This window comes from Gobio gobio, assembly GCF_949357685.1.
Source record: "Gobio gobio genome assembly, chromosome: 11".
In the NCBI taxonomy this organism is placed as follows: domain Eukaryota; kingdom Metazoa; phylum Chordata; class Actinopteri; order Cypriniformes; family Gobionidae; genus Gobio; species Gobio gobio.
Window position 1 is genome coordinate 35,142,890 of NC_137104.1, and position 18,818 is coordinate 35,161,707.

Sequence of the window (18,818 nt, forward strand, 5' to 3'; positions counted from 1 at the left end):
GCTTGTGTGTTTTGAAGCTCACATTGAGCCACCTTGAGGTGACTGCAAGGAAGAGTACCATGTCAATGTTTAGTCCACTAATTAGAGAATTTGAGTAATTTCAGGGGGCAGAGTGGTGCCAAATGTGTGTCTCGTTACAGTCACGGCGCCAGCCTGTGGCAATAGAATGTTACTACACGTTCATGTTGTTCTGCAGTGAGTTTACCTCCTCTGCATTGTCTTCTGTGGCGGCCTTGTCATTTTGGAGTTTTGGCGTGAGCGAGTTCTGGTTGTTCAAAGACTCATCCTCTTTAGGGGGACATTTGCATGGCTCTTCTTTGCAAGTGTCATCCTGTGGAGCAACACACACACAAGATTAAGAGAAAAAGAGAAAAAGAAAGTAACAAACAATGCGCCACCCTATACCGTTTTACACCTAGCATTAACATCTCAAATGTTTTTCCAGTGACCTCTTCCAATACAATGACAAACAAACCTATCAATGAATAAGTCATATGGACTTATTATTTTTATCATACTTTTGTGGTGCTTTTTGGAGCTTGGCAGTCTCTAATGACTTTTTTCAATGTATAGGAATAAGCTGTGAGAACACACACACACACACACACACACACACACAATAAGATATGGAATGACATGAAGCAGAGTAAATGATACATTTATTCTCCCTGGCCTTTAACATTCCCTAAGAATGTTATTTTGGGTCTCTCTTGTATACTAGCTGTTAGTTGTCTATTGCATGTTTATTTTGATTTTATTTCTCTAACCTAATATTCAACAATAATATTGATCTGACTGTACGGACGTTGTTATATGAGAACTGTTATGGAAATTTTAATTTATGGAAATTGTAATGAATGCTTTAACATATAATTTTCAGTAACCAATGTCTTATTAAGTAAAGCTTCAGAGAACATTAAGTTCTGCTTGTTTTGAAGCCTTATTAAAATAAACTTCAGAGAACATTAAGTTCTGCTTGGTTTCGCATAAAACTAGATAACAAGAAAAGGGCCTAGTTCAGAGAAACTGTAAAAGAGGAAACTTCTGCCCGGCAACAGGCAGATACAGAGTGTATTTATATTAAGGAATATGCCATGCTATGTTTATGAGTCTTTGATACGTGACTTTTGTGAACCCTCCATGTACAAGCTGAAAAAATAAAGAGGATGTTGAGTGTTTTAGCTTGTGGGGGGTATAAAGCTTTCAGACACAGAGGGAAGTTCGCCTTTCTCTCTCTGAAACCTAGGAGAGATGAAATGCCTTTCTTGCAAGAAATAAACAATTGTTAAACCTTTCAATACTTCTCTGAATCCTAATTACTTTGAAAATAAATATAATTTCCAAGACAGAACTGAACTGAGCTGGACGATGACAATTTTTTGCAGTAATACTTTATAGATGAAATGAACTAATTGAACGGAACTGAAATCAACAACAGCCGCAATAATGAATATTTTTTTCCTGTTATCACTGAAAAGCTGCTTTGAAACTATCAACATTTTATAAAGTGCTATATAAATATAAGTAAAAATGACTCCATCATTGTGATTCTTTTATTCATTGTACAGCACTTTGGTCAACTTTGGTTTGTGTTTAAATGTGCTCTAAAAAAACATTGATTGATTGAAAATTGGTATATTTGGGTGAACGATCATTTAAAATGTCTTCCTAGCTGGTTTAAATCCCTATTTTTAGTGCAATTACGTGTTATGCAAGTCTGTGGCTGCATCCAAAATACTTGCCTAGTATGTAATAGGCGAAAGACAGTAAGTGACAAGAGTAGTAGTATGTCTGAATTTACAGTACTCAAAAAAGACTAGGCAAACAGTACCCGGAATTTCTACATGAGGCGAGATCTGAAGTGTGCATTCAATGGCCATGAGGGAGGATTTATGAATGACAGTGAAGTGACACAACTGATGCTGGTAGGTCACATGATTATGACAATATGGCAATACATCCTAATTTCATTCATACTACACACATTCATTCTAGAACATACATTTTAGCGGAGGCAAAGTAATTACTTATTCAAAATAAGTACCAGAGATTAATAAGTACAGCAGCCTGTGACTCTTTAAATTGTCCAAGCAGTAATAATAATTATGACAATTATGACAAATAATAACTTAATTTTTATTTTTAATAGACTGTATTTCATGGTCATTATTATGAGATAAGTCAATTAAATCAAACGTTTAACAAATCAATTACCTCAATGTCAAAGTCAATTTCAAATTTCTCACTTAGTGTCTCAATTTCAACTTTGCCATAATTGACAAACTCATAGTTATGACTGTCTAAATTTGAAAGATGAAATTGAGAGTCAATAGATAAGTTATTTTTTTCTTTTAATTGACTTTCTCAAAATAATGACTTAATTACAACAAGTCAAATGTATGATAATGTCAATTTAAATGTGTATCTTTTTATGACTTTTTATGTCAATTATGATTAACCGAAAGCATGATTTTTTTTTTTTTTTTTGTGAAGTGGAAAGGGCTTTCATATGTCTGGGATGCTATACATTTGAAGATTGTATTCTGATCACCGGATGTTAATACTAGCTGTAAACAAGGTCCTGGAGTACCATAACATAAACAAAACTGTCTGGAGTTTATGAGGAGAGTGCATGGATCTGGATTCAGTTTTTACTCCACAGCTCAGAGGAGGAAATGCTAAACTTCAGAGCATAAACTGATCCATGACCAGGACTTTCAAGGGATATCTGCAGTTTTTACCATTTACCAACATATATTATCAACACGCTATAAGCATAGTGGTTACATTAACTGGATCATATGCCACGAACAGTAAACCTTGCTTATTCATAAGGCATTGTTAAGAAATACAAAATGGTGTTTTCAAAGCAACGTTTACTGCTGTGAGTGTGACTCACTAATGCTAGGCTTTAAAACACAAGTCGATTGAAAGCAAAGCTTTTTTTGAACATGTTTGGTAACTTGCTACCTGTGATATCCCTTATGAGACCACAAAGGAAAGAAAAGAAGACTTTATTCACGCTGCTTGAATCAGACGTGTAAATACTCAATCTCAAGAGAGAGAAGATGAAAAATGTCAAATAAATTCTCCCAGGAGGTGGAAATACAAGTAAACAACTCACAAGTAAACAAAGTCACCTAGGGATATTTTCACTGCTCTTTCGTCTACGGTCTGTCATCAATCATCCCTCACTTCTCGTCTCATCTCAGTTTTGCTCTTTTTCTCCTCCCTGTTGCACAGTGAAGCTGTCAACTCTCTTTTAATCATAAAAAAAAGTATCTTCCACTATAAAATCACTGTGGGATTGGGCCGACAGAAGTTGACTGAGGTTAAAAAATTGCATTTGTGAAGGCAATAAAAAAAACAAAACAAAAGAAAGATCATCATTCTTAATTTTACTTCCATACTTAAACGGTTTTTAGGAACCCAGAGTTTAAAGGGATAGTTCACCCAAAAATGAAAACTATCCCATAATTTACTCACCCTCAAGCCATCCTAGGTGTAAATTACATTCTTCTTTCAGACGAATACAATCGGACGGAGTTATATTAAAAAATGTCCTGGCTCTTCCAAGCATTATAATGGCAGGCCAAAATTTGAAGCCCAAAAAAAGTGAATCGATGGGTTTGTGTAATACAAAATATCCATATTTAAAACTTTATAAAGTAATTAAAATATCTAACTTCCGGCGGACCACTTTCCTTATTCAACTTAGGAAGGAAGTGTAACGCCTCTCGCAGTTCAAAATGCTTAAGCAACGTCCGATGTAATCGTTGCGCCAGTTACGTTTTTTCCGTATATTTTACTTTATAACGTGTTGAATATGGTTTTTGTAAGTATTTTTCTTACAAAAACCCATCAATTCGCTTCAGAAGGCCTTTATTAACCCCCCGGAGCCGTGTGGTTTACTTTTATAATGGATGGATGCACTTTTTTGGTCTTCAAATTTTGGCCTGCCATTATAATGCTTGCAAGAGCCAGGACATTTTTTTATATAACTCAGATTGTATTCGTCTGAAAGAAGAATGTCATATACACCTAGGATGGCTTGAGGGTGAGTAAATTATGGGATAGTTTTCATTTTTGGGTGAACTATCCCTTTAAACTCTGGGTTCCTAAAAACCGTTTAAGGAAGCAAGGAAGTATAATTAAGAATTTCTAAAAATACATTTATCATACAAGCAGAGTGTTCACCTAGGATGGCATGAGGGTGAGTAAATCATGTGGTAATTTTCATTTTTGGGCAAACTATCCCTTTAAGTAATATTTTTGGAGTGCATTGATAACCTTAATAAGAATAACTGTAGCAGTTAAAGCCCGTTCACACTAAGGACAACAACTATAACTATAAAGTTTTAATAATTGTTCTAATTCTATGAGAATGGGGAAGTCCACACCACAGCTATAACAATAACAATACAGGGGAAAGTTAAATCACCAAACCAATTTTTTCCAGCCGATGAATGATAACATTGACAGAATCCAATCTACTTTAAAGAGCTTGAGCATATAAAGTGGCAGATGACATAACTGCAGCACCGCTTATAAAAAACAGAATGTTGCTAGTTATTGTTATAGTTATTGTTCTTGCTGTGAAGGGGCCTTTACACTTATGCATACGTCTTACACTTTTTTGGGCTTCAAATTTTGTGCTGCCATTCACTGAGCTTGGATTAGCCAGGACATTTTATATAACTCCGATTGTATTCGTCTGAAAGAAGAATTTCATATACACCTAGGATGGCTTGAGGGTGAGTAAATTATGGGATTTTTTTTTTTTTTTTTTTTTTGGGTGAACCTTTAAGTTATTGAATTATTTGCTTTAATAATAAAAAAAAAAAAGATAAACTTTATGAAGATCAACTTTTGACAACAAAAGTAATATATAAGTAATAAACGAGTAGGCACAATTAAATATTCAATATTGAATTCAATATTTCAGATAATACAAAACAATTATATGGTATAGACATTACTCATAATTCTAGGGGTGCACAAACCATGTAGAGTAGTCCAGTCAACACACATTTGAACAAGGTCACTGTGTTGTTAGTACTTTAGATGATGCAAGAAGTTTAACAGCTGACAGTGACACTATGCTGGCTAGCAAGATGTAACGTTACAGTCACAATAGCAACTACGTGAGGACGTGTCTCTATTTTTATCCACTAAATCTATTCTTGCTTTTCTACATCATTTCTCAGGAAGAAGAAAACGTGTTTTAACAACTATTACTTTCCAGGTGAGTAATAATGAAGCTACAGGATTAGTGCTTTATTTGAATCAGCAGGGTATCAAAGAGGTCAGTTCCAGTCATCTTACCTCACTGCAGGGATCCTCTTTGGGTTTATATTCCCACGTGTATCTGCTCATGGTTTTCTAAGGAGTGGGGTGGCGAGAGAGGATTACTCTACTGACACACTTCTAATACTTTGTTATCATGCCCTCTTAATTCGATCGGCATCAGCCTCAGCAGATACTCCATTATATTCATTGTATCCTGTATAAAAACAGTTAGGACTAAAACTCTAATTTAGGTTTAACCGTTTGACAATCATTGCAATGATTGCCCAACCACGCTACACAACCGCTAATGTGATCAGTATGTTTGGAAACATAAAATAATCCAGTTTCCGCAATGCTTCGTGCAGCCTGTAGTACTTCACATGGCATAAGGGGGCACATGTGAATCAATTACAAAGCGATAGGGAGGAAGAAGGTGGTATCTCTATTTATCATTATCCTATTGATGAAGAAAAGAGTGGAAAAGAAACATCTCCCAGACAAAGAAAAGAGTAAAACAATAAGAGAGAAGACAGAGACAAAGCGAGCATTTTCACATGCACAGAGGAAAACAGAGGGCAAGTGAGGAGAGGAAGTTACCTGACACATTATGTTATCATAGTAAGCCAAAGCACGGGCATGGGGGAGGTTAGTCGGGGTGTCACACAGTTTCCTTACATTTGCCTGAGAGCCCTCTGCGACGGTGGACAGCGAGAAGTTATCGATGTGCTGCTCCGACTTTGGACGGCATTTACTGAAAAAGACAAAGAGAAAGAACGGGAGATAAAAAATGTATTTGTTCCTGTGCTGATCAGCAGCGAGTACTCCAGTCTTCAGTGTCACGTGACTATTCACTGTTGAAAACAGCTGAGCTAATATTTTTATGCAAATGCTGAATAGAAAGTTGCTTGTGATCAATGTAATGCCTCCTTCATGCATAAAAAAAAAATATGTTTTGTTTGTTTCCTATTGAAACAGGACATTGGGGTGGGACAAATCAATGGGCTTGTTCTTTTTTGATTATTATAAAATAGATTTTAGTTTGTTGCAGCACTGAAGACAGCTTCAAAACAAATTGCCTTCTTCCAAAATCTCAAAAACCCATGACATGATTTTCGCTAGTTCTAGTCAGAAGCAGATGATATTCTCACTCTACAGAGGATTTTATTAGACAAAAGTTGTGTACCAAGAGGGTACAGGTTTGGCTGGTTAGCATCTTTCTCCATTTGTTGGCCATATAAAAGTAGCTGTGACAAATTTTCTGTGTACAGGCAAACTCAGTACATAGATAAACTCAGTACACTACAAGCAAAACTTTGATTATTTGATTAACTTGGTATTATAGTGCTGTGACTTGGACATTTTGGCTCTATTTAATGCACTGGATTAAAAGCTCATGTTGTTTCTGCTACACACGGTGTGCATGCAAGCACACATGCACACAGAACTCAAACTTGCACAGACTTTTCACTTTTGCCATCTTGTCTTCATCACTATACTTCCTTCTCTTTATCTCCTCTCATTTTCTCCTCTCTTCTCTTCCACTCCTCTGCTATCCATCTCACCCCTCTCTTGGACTGTTTAAATGCCTTTGGCTGCACAGTATATAGGTCACCCTCTCAGTCACACACACACACACACACACGCAATTGTGTTGCACTGTCAGATTGGCCTACTTTTAGGAAAGAACGGTGATATCATTGTGTTCAAATCACTAAACACTGTACGTTTTATTGTACTTCAGTGTAAATGCGCCAAAATGTATTCAACTCAATGAAACTAAGCCCTATTCGGACAGGACTAGTTTCGCTGCATTCATGCACTCAACATGGCTGTGATCGGCTACAATGCTCATCACTGCAACCTTTCATGCCTTTAATGCTATAATCAACACTTTTCACAATTAGTTAACCTTGAGAGCTGTAAAAGTTAAAACATGCTAAAAGTTTTTGCGAGAGTTCCACATGTAATACTTAGCTATTTCATATGCAAAAATGTCAGCCAATCACAGCAGTGGGCGTTTACACTGAAGTCTCACAGCAGACACGCCCCTTAAAACAGTGTTCAAATAAAAGGTTTAAAATCAGGGTGGGAAAATGCCTTTTATTTCTAAAATATGGCAATTTTTGATGTAAAAAATAAACAATAAAAAATTCACTCTAACGTTATAAGTGCACCCCAGGAAACATAAAACAAAAAAGTTCATGACCCCTTTAATATTAGTGTCAGGTAAGAGTATATATAAACAGCCACAGCTATAAACTCGAAGTTTACTTATATATAAATATAGATTAAAATGATATTAACAAATAATAATAATCTAGAAAAAACACACTCCCACCTCTGTAATAAACACAAAGATGTTAGTTTCCTCCGAATCGGTACATGAAATCACAGACGTTGAGTGATAAGAATTGTAACTCAAACGTCGTTTAGAAAACTAGTCCCGTCCGAATAGGGCTTAAGACTCTAGGAAGTGTCCTTAGGAGTGCGAGTATACATGTAAGTTTTACCTGAGCTTGCGAAGTTGCCTGTTTTCAGTCTTAAGCATGTGCAGCCTCTTGGAGAAAAAGACTATAACCATGAAGAGGAGGAGCAACATGATGGAGGCCCCGCCCACTGCTATACACATCACTTGGAAGTCTGAAATAACAGACTCACACCTGGAGCCCTTGTTCCATATATACTCCTGAACATTACACCTGCAAAAAGAAGAGATGTTAGAAAAAAGAGGAAGTTATGCAACATAAACAACATCTTGCACAAAGTGAATTGTTATATATTCCAGTCAATGAGCAGAATTTGAACACATTTCAGAGCACAGAAGTAAATCTGGTCAAGAGTTTTGGAAATAACCAAAGAACGTATAAATGAGTCCAAAGGGGAGTTTGTGTGTTTATATAAAAGACAAGTTGCCATACAACTGATCTTTACTAGACATTCAAACAAATTGGCCACAACAAGCGCACCTGTGAAAAGAAAGAGAAGAAAGAAAGGGAGATAAACACTAATGATGGAAGTATCCTTGTTCACTATATGTGTGCTATGAGTGTGTTATGTGGCCTGTTGACCCATTTATCATTACAATGATTCTTCTGCAAGGTTAGTCCTACAGAGCTTACAGCTGCACGACTGGACAGATGGCCCTGTCAAGGATGTGCATGTGCTGCTCTATTTGTGCCTGCCGCACAGAGAATAAAGCACCTGAGCTGTGCTCACTTCACAGCTTCTAAAATAGATTCCCAAATTCTCTCATTTACCACATTATAAAAGTGTTGTCATGGTTATAGTATCAGGTGTGTTCAATATCTTATTGAAGATGCTTGATCTATTATTTGTTTAGCCCATATGGTTTGTCCATTGAGACGGAAGCCAACAGGTAAATCGTAGCCATGTGGATACTAACACAAAAGTAGTGTGATTGCAAGTGTGATATTGCTTTTATACGACAGTTCAATAAACTAGTCACTATTGAGTAAATTACATTATAGACATGCATGTTTTTGCTTGAAAATTAAGCCAAATCAAATAAATAAATGTCAACAGACTAACTGACATACGATATTCTGGTCAAGCACAAACCACATATATATACACTTACACTCTGTAGCCTATGGGTACATTTTGTAATAAGTGAAAGGGCCATCAATACTGCAGAGGAATCCATGCTTAGTGTGCATGTAGGCCATGTTTACTCTTTAGCCTAAAGAGATCAATTGGAAACTCAGCTTTGTGGTCTCTTAATAACTACCCCTCCATGTAGTATAAGCCATTGGCCTGGATAAACAGAAACATTTACTATTTCAGCAAATGCACACACACCTTCTGGATCCCCTCAAATCTAATAGGTCATTATTTACATGCCCTACAGATGGAAACCTGGACCTTTCTAATACCACTGACCCCATTAGTGTAGACAGCACCCTGTCACTCTTTTATCTCAGCGATCGATAAGAAGCCCCGCGGCATGTGCCACACACCAAAGTCTGATTGAAAGTTGCCATTACAAGCCAATGGAGCTGGACTGAATGGGGTTTACTTCAAATTTAAAAAAAATATATACAAAAATATTAAAGCTGCAGTCCATTTTTTTTACGCTCTAGCGGTTAATGAACAGAACTGCATGCGTCTTGCGGAAGAACATTGCAGCCGGAGCTACTTCTCTCTGTTTATGTCTATGGCGAGTCACGCAGGGATTGTGCTCCTCCGCAGCGGTTCCTTCCAGACCGGTCAGAAATAGTCCCAATATAAAGACTTATTTTAAGTGAACCATAATGATTCAGTGTAGGACAAAAACACGGATTAGAAAATGGATTCATGTTGTACATTCTCATTATATAATTTTTGTAAATCTTGAACATAAAAAAGTTACAGACAGCAGCTTTAATTAGATAAATCAAAATAAACAAACAATACATTTGTCAACAAAAAAAAAAATACTGTTTCCATGAAAAGATGTACATACTGGTCTGCAACAATGCTTAGGTAGGTGGTACGTGTCAAAATAACATCCACATGGATGGCAGGACCCAAGGTTTCCCAGCAGAACATTGCCCAAAGCATCACACTGCCTCCATCAGCTTGCCTTCTTCCCATAATGCATCCTGGTGCCATGTGTTCCCCAGGTCAGCGACGCACACGGACCCGGCCATCCACGTGATGTAAAAGAAAACGTGATTTATCAGACCAGGCCACCTTCTTCCATTGCTCCATGGTCCAGTTCTGATGCTCATGTGCCGACCGTTGCCGCTTTCGGCAGTGGACGGGGTCAGCATGGGCACCCTGGCTGGTCTGCTGCTATGCAGCCCCATACACTGTGTATTCTGACACCTTTCTATCAGAACCAGCATTAACTTCTTGAGCAATTTGAGCTACAGTAGCTTGTCTATTTGATCGGACCACAAGGGCCAGTCTTTACTCCCCACGTGCATCAATGGGCCTTGGCTGCCCATGACCCTGTTGCCGGTTCACCACTGTTACTTCCTTGGACCACTTTTGATAGATACTGACCACTGCAGACCGGGCACACCCCACAAGAGCTGCAGTTTTGGAGATGCTCTGACCCAGTCGCCTAGCCATCACAATTTGAACACGATTGGGACACGACACGACACCCCTCCAAATCATTGAATTCAGGTGTTCCAATCACAGCCAAAAGGTGTATAAAATCAAGCACCTAATGCAGACTGCTTCTACAAACATTCATGAAAGAATGGGTTGCTCTCAGGAGCTCAGTAAATTCAAGCATGGTACCGTGATAGGTTGCCTATCAAGAAAGTGCAAATTTCAGGGGTTGGGCTTAAGGGGTTGGCCCCTTAGTTTCAGTGAAAGGAACTCTTAATGCTTCAGCATACCAAGACATTTTGGACAATTTAATGAATTTCAATTTCATTTCCATAAAGACACCAATGAGCGAGTTTGATGAGGAGGAACTTGACTGGCCTGCACAGAGTCCTATAAAGGCCTATACTTTATAATAAAAACAAAGTAAAATATATTTTTCTAATAATTTATCTAATTTTATTTTTATAAATAACTAAACAAAATAGATAATTATTTATGTAATTAGTTCTATTTGACTTTTTTTCCCTATTTTATGACTTTAAAGCTGTGTTGGTATCCCGCGCAAAGCTAGTGGTCTAAATGCTCTAACACACAGCAGCTTAACACATCACATCATCTAGCCTTGAGGCTTCACTACACACAAATAAGATTCCCCAAACCAAACTATTATGGCTCAGACAAACAGCTTGAGGCAGGGTCTTTAGCTCTTAAACTGAAATACACACATTCACAGATCTGGGCTCTGACCCAAATCCCTTTGAGCAAATGTTTAATAAGGGTTGTGAGTAGGGTTGTGGCAGTAGTGGAGTGACATGCCGCCAAGCCACGATGACAGGCTTGGAGAATTTCAGAGTGTGGTACTGAAATTATAGTAGTTGAGTGTGAATGAGATAAATGCTAAACATTCTTAACATATAAACAGGAATTCAACACTGATCATCTCAAGAATTAGGTATATATCAGTATTATTGTGTGTCAAACTAGGAAAAATAATAATAATGGAGATTAAAAAGCATGTTCAATTGGTTATTACCCTATTGAAATTATTAGTGTGAATAGCATTAATGTTAATTTTTGGTGTTTCATAAAAGTATTTGTATTTAATAATGGTAGATAGACTTTGGAAAGCACTGGGAATGTATTATTGAAGGTCACTGATGAAAAACTAGATCGTTCTACCCAACCGCACAACACATGTTGGATCAAGCACGTACAAGGCAACAGCTAATGATCACTGATTTTTCTAACAGATGGAGGGAAAATAATAAATTATATAAGTGCGCTGTTGCCGTTCCTCCACCTACATCAACAGAGACGCCTTCATGTTCATGCAGCAACAACTTGGAGAACTTAAACAATGATGACCTTTTCCTTTACCATATACAAAACCGATAAGTTATACTCAATAACAAAAATGTCAGAGTGGTGCTGTTATATTAGAATCACAACATTGTATAATTGAGCATTTAGATAAAGGCCTAAACGCTTTCCTATAAACCCTATGGCAACTGACACACAGTTGTAAAAATGCTTGCCTGACCTGGTTAGCATAGACCCACATGTTTGCACGAGCTTGGCCCAGTTTCAAGATCATTGAGGATAGGCCGTTTTACTACTGTTCCCAAGAGATGCCTTCAACTGAGACTCAATCCCAACATTTGATTTTGGGACATTTGAGAGACCAGCACTAAGCTTCTCTTGAAAATGTAAAACAAACATAATCCCACACCATGAACAGATGCATGGATACAACGAAAGGATTGAGTTACAGCTTCAAACTTTGATCAGATGCCGTTGATGCTAGAATAATTTTTCTTCAATTTAAAGGGATAGTTGACCCAAAAATGAAAATTACCCCATGATTCACTCACGCTCAAGCCATCCTAGGTGTATATGACTTTCTTCTTTCAGACGAATACAATCTGAGTTATATTAAAAAATATCCTGGCTCTTCCAAGGATTATAATGGCAGTGAATGGCAGCCCAAAATTTGAAGCCGAAAAAAGTGCATCCATCCATTATAAAAGTAATCCACACGGCTCCAGGGGGTTAATAAAGGGCTTCTAAAGTGAATCAATGGGTTTTTGTAAGAAAAATATCCATATTTAAAACTTTATAAAGTAAAATATCTGGCTTCCAGCAGACCGCCTTCCATATTCAACTTACAAAAAAAGCGTAACTGGTGCAACGATGACGTTGGATGTAGCGTAAGCATTTTGAACTGTGAGAGGCGCTACACTTTCTTCGTATGTTGAATACGGAAGGTGGTCCACCGGAAGCTAGATATTTTACTTTATAACGTGTTAAATAAGGTTAAAAAATAGGGTTATTTTTCTTACAAAAACCCATCGATTCACTTTAGAAGACCTTTATTAACCCCCCGGAGCCGTGTGGTTTACTTTTATAATGGATGGATGCACTTTTTTCGGCTTCAAATTTTGGGCTGCCATTATAATGCTTGGAAGAGCCAGGACATTTTTTTATATAACTCAGATTGTATTCGTCTGAAAGAAGAATGTCATATACACCTAGGATGGCTTGAGGGTGAGTAAATTATGGGGTCATTTTCCTTTTTGGGCGAACTATCCCTTTAAGTCATATTTTTGGAGTGCATTATGACGACCTTAATCAGATAACTATAGCAGTTAAAGCCCATTCACACTAAGGACAACAACTATAACTATATAAAATTATAAAACTATATAAAACTATAACTATAAAGTTTTAATAATTGTTCTAATTCTATGAGAATGGGGAAGTCCACACCACAGCTATAACAATAACAATACAGGGGAAAGTTAAATCACCAAACCAATTTTTTCCAGCTGATGAATGATAACATTGACAGAATCCAATCTACTTTAAAGAGCTTGAGCATATAAAGTGGCAGATGACATAACTGCAGCACCGCTTACGAAAAACAGAATGTTGCTAGTTAGGGCCCAAGCCCTGAAAGGGCGCAGAGCCCTATTGTTCTTCCTCAGATTATTCTTTGTTTTTTTTATTTTTTTTTTCGACTTCTCGGGTACTTTTGGGGCACTTAACATGCTCGAAAACTCTTGAAACTTCGCACGGGCGTCGGAATGCGCGGCCATCAGAGCCGGGCTGAAGCTGGTACCCGGGCGTGGCAGGAGGGCTCGACAGCGCCCCCTAAAGTGGGGTCTGAAAACTTGGTCCATATATCAAACACACTTGCACGTACATGTATGAAACTCGGTACACATATAGATCTCATCAGGCCGAACAACTTTCGTGCTCTAAGTTATGCGTCAGCCCTACAGGAAGTGAGCTATTATGGGTTGTTCGGAAAACGCATGCTCTGGAATTTAATATACTCCTCCGAGGCCATTGTTTCGATCATTGCCAAACTCGGTCAGCATGAAGAGAACATATCCAGGATGCTAAATTGCGAGCGGATTTTTGATATCTCAAATGGTTTGGCCGTGGCGAAGCAACGAATTTATGGCGAGAAAAGGGAAACAGGAAGTGTGTTATAACTTGTGCAAACATTGACTGGTTTGGATGAAACTTCAGCTGTGTGTTTGTTGTAAGAAGCCGATCACATGGATATGACTTTTGTGAGTCAAAGTTATAGCGCCACCAACTGGCAGCAGGAAGTGTGTCACTTTCAAAAATGCTTTGAATCACCATCTTATTTTGACCCGATTTATTTCAAACTTCATCAGTATAATGTGAAAACATGACAGATAGAGACGTATGAAATGGATTCCTGAAATTTCAAATACTGTTGCCATGGCAACGTGTCAAAGTTTAATAATCTTTTGGCTGTTCTGAGGCTCTTAGCATGCTTGAAATTGCTTGAAACTGCTTGAAACTCAACACACACATCAGAGATGTCAGTCAGTACACATGGACAAAGCCTCAGAAATGGGCGGGGATGAGGGGCTCTCTAGCGCCACCTTTTGACAAAAGTGGGGGGGTTAGTTTTATCTTCAGTCACCAAACTCGGTACATATATTGTTCTCTTCGAGCCGGACAACTTTCTAATTTACAGTCATTAGCTCCGACCAACAGGAAGTCAGATATTTTGGTTTGAAGGTGAATATTTATGTAATTCATGGTCTGAGTTTTTACGTTCTCCTCGTAGGCGATTTATTTAATCTCCACCAAACTCGGTCAACATGAAACAAAGATACGGAAGATGCTAAAATGCGAACGAATATTGGATATCTCAAACGGTGTTGCCATGGCGAGGGATTAAATAAGGACAAAAAAAGGGGAACAGAAATTGTCTCATATCTTGTAAAATAATATTTTGATTTCAATTAAATTAAGATTGTATGTTTGGCAATTGAACTTAGATTAATTTTAAAAGACTATACTATTTTTCAGATGAATATATATATATTTTATAAATATTTATTTGTATAATGTATTGTGCCTGTGTGTGCCCTCCCCTCAATGAACACAAGATGGCAGCATTGTGTTAGTTTTGAAACAGGATAAAAAAAAAAACATTCCATCTCTTCAGGGATTTGTGTGTGTGTGTGGGGGGGGGGGGGGGGGGGACTGGTAATCCCTGATGTTGGGTGCTGCCCCTTTAAGGACGTTGTTCCGGTGAGCGCAAGTGATGTGATCGTGCAGGGAAAAACAAACTGAACTTAGAGAACTGAGTGAGAAAGCCATGTTGATCTCAAATGAAGATTTGAACATTTAACAATTCCAGCTAAAACTATTATCTTACATTATATTCCCAGCGTGGTGAGAAGTGTTATGTTGTTTAAGTATTGTGATGGTTTGTGTATCACTATGAAGATCGCTATTTGCGATTAGCGCCTAAACGCCTAATGTTATATATTTGTTTTGTTTTAGACATTTACAGTTTGTATTGCCTGTAAAATATGTTGCATTTAGTTAAACAAAGTTTAATGCTTAGTACACAAAGCTGATGTTACAATGTTTTAGAAACGTATTTGGTGATGTGAACATTACTAGATAATAATTGTGAATTGTTTTGTGTTTGCAGTTTGACCACACACGCACACACATAAATGTGCACAAATACTCAACTAAAGTAAACTACAATAACAACGACCAAATGTGTACTGTGTGAGTTCTGCACAAGAGGAATAAAAGTAAAAAAAAAAAAAAAAAATTCCAAATTAATGTTATCATTTCATGGGTAACACCTACGTTATGGGGACAAAATGTAATTGACTGATTTGGATGAAACTTCAGCTGTGTGTTTGTTGTAGGAAGCCGATCGCAAGGATATGACGTTTGTGAGTCAAAGTTATAGCGCCACCAACTGGCAGCAGGAAGTGTGTCACTTTTTTAAAAAAATGCTTTAAATCACTGTCTTATTTTGACCCGATTGACTTCAAACTTCATCAGTATAATGTGAAAACATGGCCGATATAGACATATGAATGGATTTCTGAAATTTCCAATACTGTTGCCATGGCAACGTGTCAAAGTTTAATAATGTCTTTGGCTGTTTTTGAGACTCTTAGCATGCTTGAAATTGCATGAAACTTAACACACACATCAGAGATGTTAGTCAGTACACATGGGCAAAGCCTCAGAAACGGGTGGGGATGAGGGGCTCTATAGCGCCACCTTTTGACAAAAGTGAAGGGCGTCGTTTCATCTACAATCACCAAACTCAGTATATATATTGACCTCATCGAGCCGGACAACTTTCTAATTTACAGTCATTAGCTTCGACCAACAGGAAGTCAGATATTTTGGTTTGAACGTGAATATTGGTATAATTCAGGCTCTGAGTTTTTACGTTCTCCTCGTAGGCGATTTATTCAATCTCCACCAAACTCGGTCAACATGAAACAAAGATACGGAAGATGTTAAAATGCGAACGGATTTTGGATATCTCAAACGGTGTTGCCATGCCGAGGGATTAAATAAGGACAAAAAAGGGGAATGTGTGCTGCCCTTCCCTCAATGAACACACGATGGCAGCATTGTCTTAGTTTTGAAGCAGGATAAAAAAAAACCTTGTTTCTCTCTCTCTCTCTCTCTCTCTCTGTGTGTGTGTGTGTGTGTGTGTGTGTGTGTGTGTGTGTGTGTGCTTGTTTATGTGATTTATTAGGGACGAAAATTTGTATAATGACATGGGTATTACACTGTTATTACAACGTAGTGGTTAATGAGGACATTTCATGTGTCCACATAATAAAAATATCTTTAAAAACATACTAAATAATGTATTATTAAAATGTAACCAAGTAGCTTTAAAAATATACTACAAATTACAATGAAAACATGGTTTATGAGAATATTTCCTGTGTCCCATAAATGAAATAGCTTTAAGGGGTTTGTGTGTCTGTGTGTCTGTGTGTGTGTGTGTGTGTGTGTGTGTGTGTGTGTGTGTGTGTGTGTGTGTGTGTGTGTGTGTGTGTGTGTGTGTGTGTGTGTGTGTGTGTGTGTGTGTGTGTGTGTGTGTGTGTGTGTGTGTGTGTGTGTGTGTGTGTGTGTGTGTGTGGGCATGTTTTTGTGAAATATCAGGACACAAATGTGTATAATGACATGGGTATGACATAGGTATTACAAAAAGAGGGTGAAATATGAGGACGTTCCCCATGTCCTCACTTTTCAAAATGCTTATAAATCACACAGAACAAGTTTTTTTCACAGAAAGTGAACTGCACAGTCTCCTGTGAGGGCTAGGTTTAGGGGCAGGGGCAGTGTAAGGGGATAGAAAATACGGTTTGTACGGTATAAAAACCATTACGCCTATGGAATGTCCTCACATTTCACAAAAACAAACGTGTGTGTGTGTGTGTGTGTGTGTGTGTGTGTGTGTGTGTGTGTGTGTGTGGGGGCATGTTTTTGTTAAATATCAGGACACAAATGTGTATAATGACATGGGTATGACATGGGTATTACAAAAAGAGGGTGAAATATGAGGACGTTCCCCATGTCCTCACTTTTCAAAATGCTTATAAATCACAGAATGAGGTTTTTTTTCACAGAAAGTGAACTGCACAGTCTCCTGTGATGGGCTAGGTTTAGGGACAGGGGCAGTGTAAGGGGATAGAAAATACGGTTTGTATGGTATAAAAACCATTACGCCTATGGAATGTCCTCACATTTCACAAAAACAAACGTGTGTGTGTGTGTGTGTGTGTGTCCACCAACTGGCAGCAGGAAGTGTGTCACTTTCAAAAATGCTAAATCACTGTCTTGTTTTCACCCGATTTACTTCAAACTTCATCAGTATAATGACAAAACATGGCAGATGTAGACATACGAATGGATTCCTGATATTTTACATACTGTTGCTATGGCAGTGTGTCAAAGTTTAATCATCTTTTGGCTGTTTTTGAGGCTCTTAGCATGCTTGAAATTGCTTGAAACTCAACACACACATCAGAGATGTCAGTCAGTGGAAATGGGCAAAGCCTCAGAAATGGGTGTGTTGGAGGGGTGTTTATTACAACATAATCATGGTTTATGAAGACATTTCATGTGTCCCCGTAAATCAAAATAGCTTTAAAAGCATACTAAACAATGTTTTAATAAAAATGTAAAAATGCAGAATGTTTTCTGTGATGGTAGGTTTAGGGGTAGTGTGTGTGTGTGTGTGTGTGTGTGTGTGCGATATGTAGGCTTAGGGGTAGTGTAGGGGGATAGAATTTACAGTTTGTACAGTATAAAAACCATTAAGTCTATGGAATGCCCTCCGCCTGTCTTTCCCCTTCCCCCTCTCTATCACTCTCTCTGTGTGTGTGTGTGTGTGTGTGTGTGGAGGGGGGGGGGGGCTCTCTCTCTCACCCTGTATGTGTGTGTGCCTTTCTCTCAGTCCTTCCCCTCCCCCTCACTCTCACTCTATCATTGTGTGTGTGTGTGTGTGTGTGTGTGTGTGTGTGTGTGTGTGTGTGTGTGTGTGTGACTTTCTCTATTTATTTTTTATATTGGACCACACATATTGATTTCAAATATATTCAACATATTTTTTTCAGAGAGTGAAATAAAAAAAACTTTCTCCCACCATTTAGATTTTATTTCTTTTTGTTGTTAAAATCTTGTGAACCTGGTTCAATGTGCAGATTGCCTCTCTCTCAGTCCTTCCCCTCCCCCCTCACTCTCAGGCTCACCCTGGGTGTGTGTGTGTTTGATTGTGTGCGCTTACGTGTGTGTGTGTGGTGTGTGTGTGTGTGTGTGGGGGGGGGGTGTCTCTCTCACCCTGTGAGTTTGTGTGTGTGCCTTTCTCTCTCGGAATGATAATTTACCCCTTTCGTATCATAGACTATCACAAAAAACTATCACTTTAGTGTGAATAAGTAAAAAAGAACTACAAACACCTTGAATTAAATACTGGCCTTCTGGACTTACAAAATTTTGAGCAGGAAAATATAACTTTTATTTATTTTATCCTATGACATTAAAATTAATCTAGATTTAAATTACATCATGGGTGTGGCTTGTGGTGATAGTGGCACCAGCTGCTGCAGTAAATGTGGCATATTCGAGCGATTTAAAAAAAT

The 18,818-nt window shown here is 38.0% G+C and overlaps 1 protein-coding gene across 3 annotated transcripts in view; it reads right to left on the minus strand.

The window, feature by feature from the left end:
- Nucleotides 1-18,818, minus strand: part of cspg5b (chondroitin sulfate proteoglycan 5b) — a 45,519-nt gene that overhangs the window by 4,299 nt on the left and 22,402 nt on the right. The window contains exons 3-6 of one of the 3 annotated variants that reach the window (XM_079829963.1): nt 7,800-7,988; nt 5,965-6,040; nt 5,326-5,382; nt 206-331 (exon numbers count right to left, since the gene is read on the minus strand). In XM_079829963.1, coding sequence (XP_079686089.1) covers nt 206-331; nt 5,326-5,382; nt 5,965-6,040; nt 7,800-7,988 — 448 coding nt within the window. The remainder of the gene's footprint in view (nt 1-205; nt 332-5,325; nt 5,383-5,964; nt 6,041-7,799; nt 7,989-18,818) is intronic. The other 2 variants (XM_079829964.1, XM_079829965.1) reach the window with 2 other exon arrangements.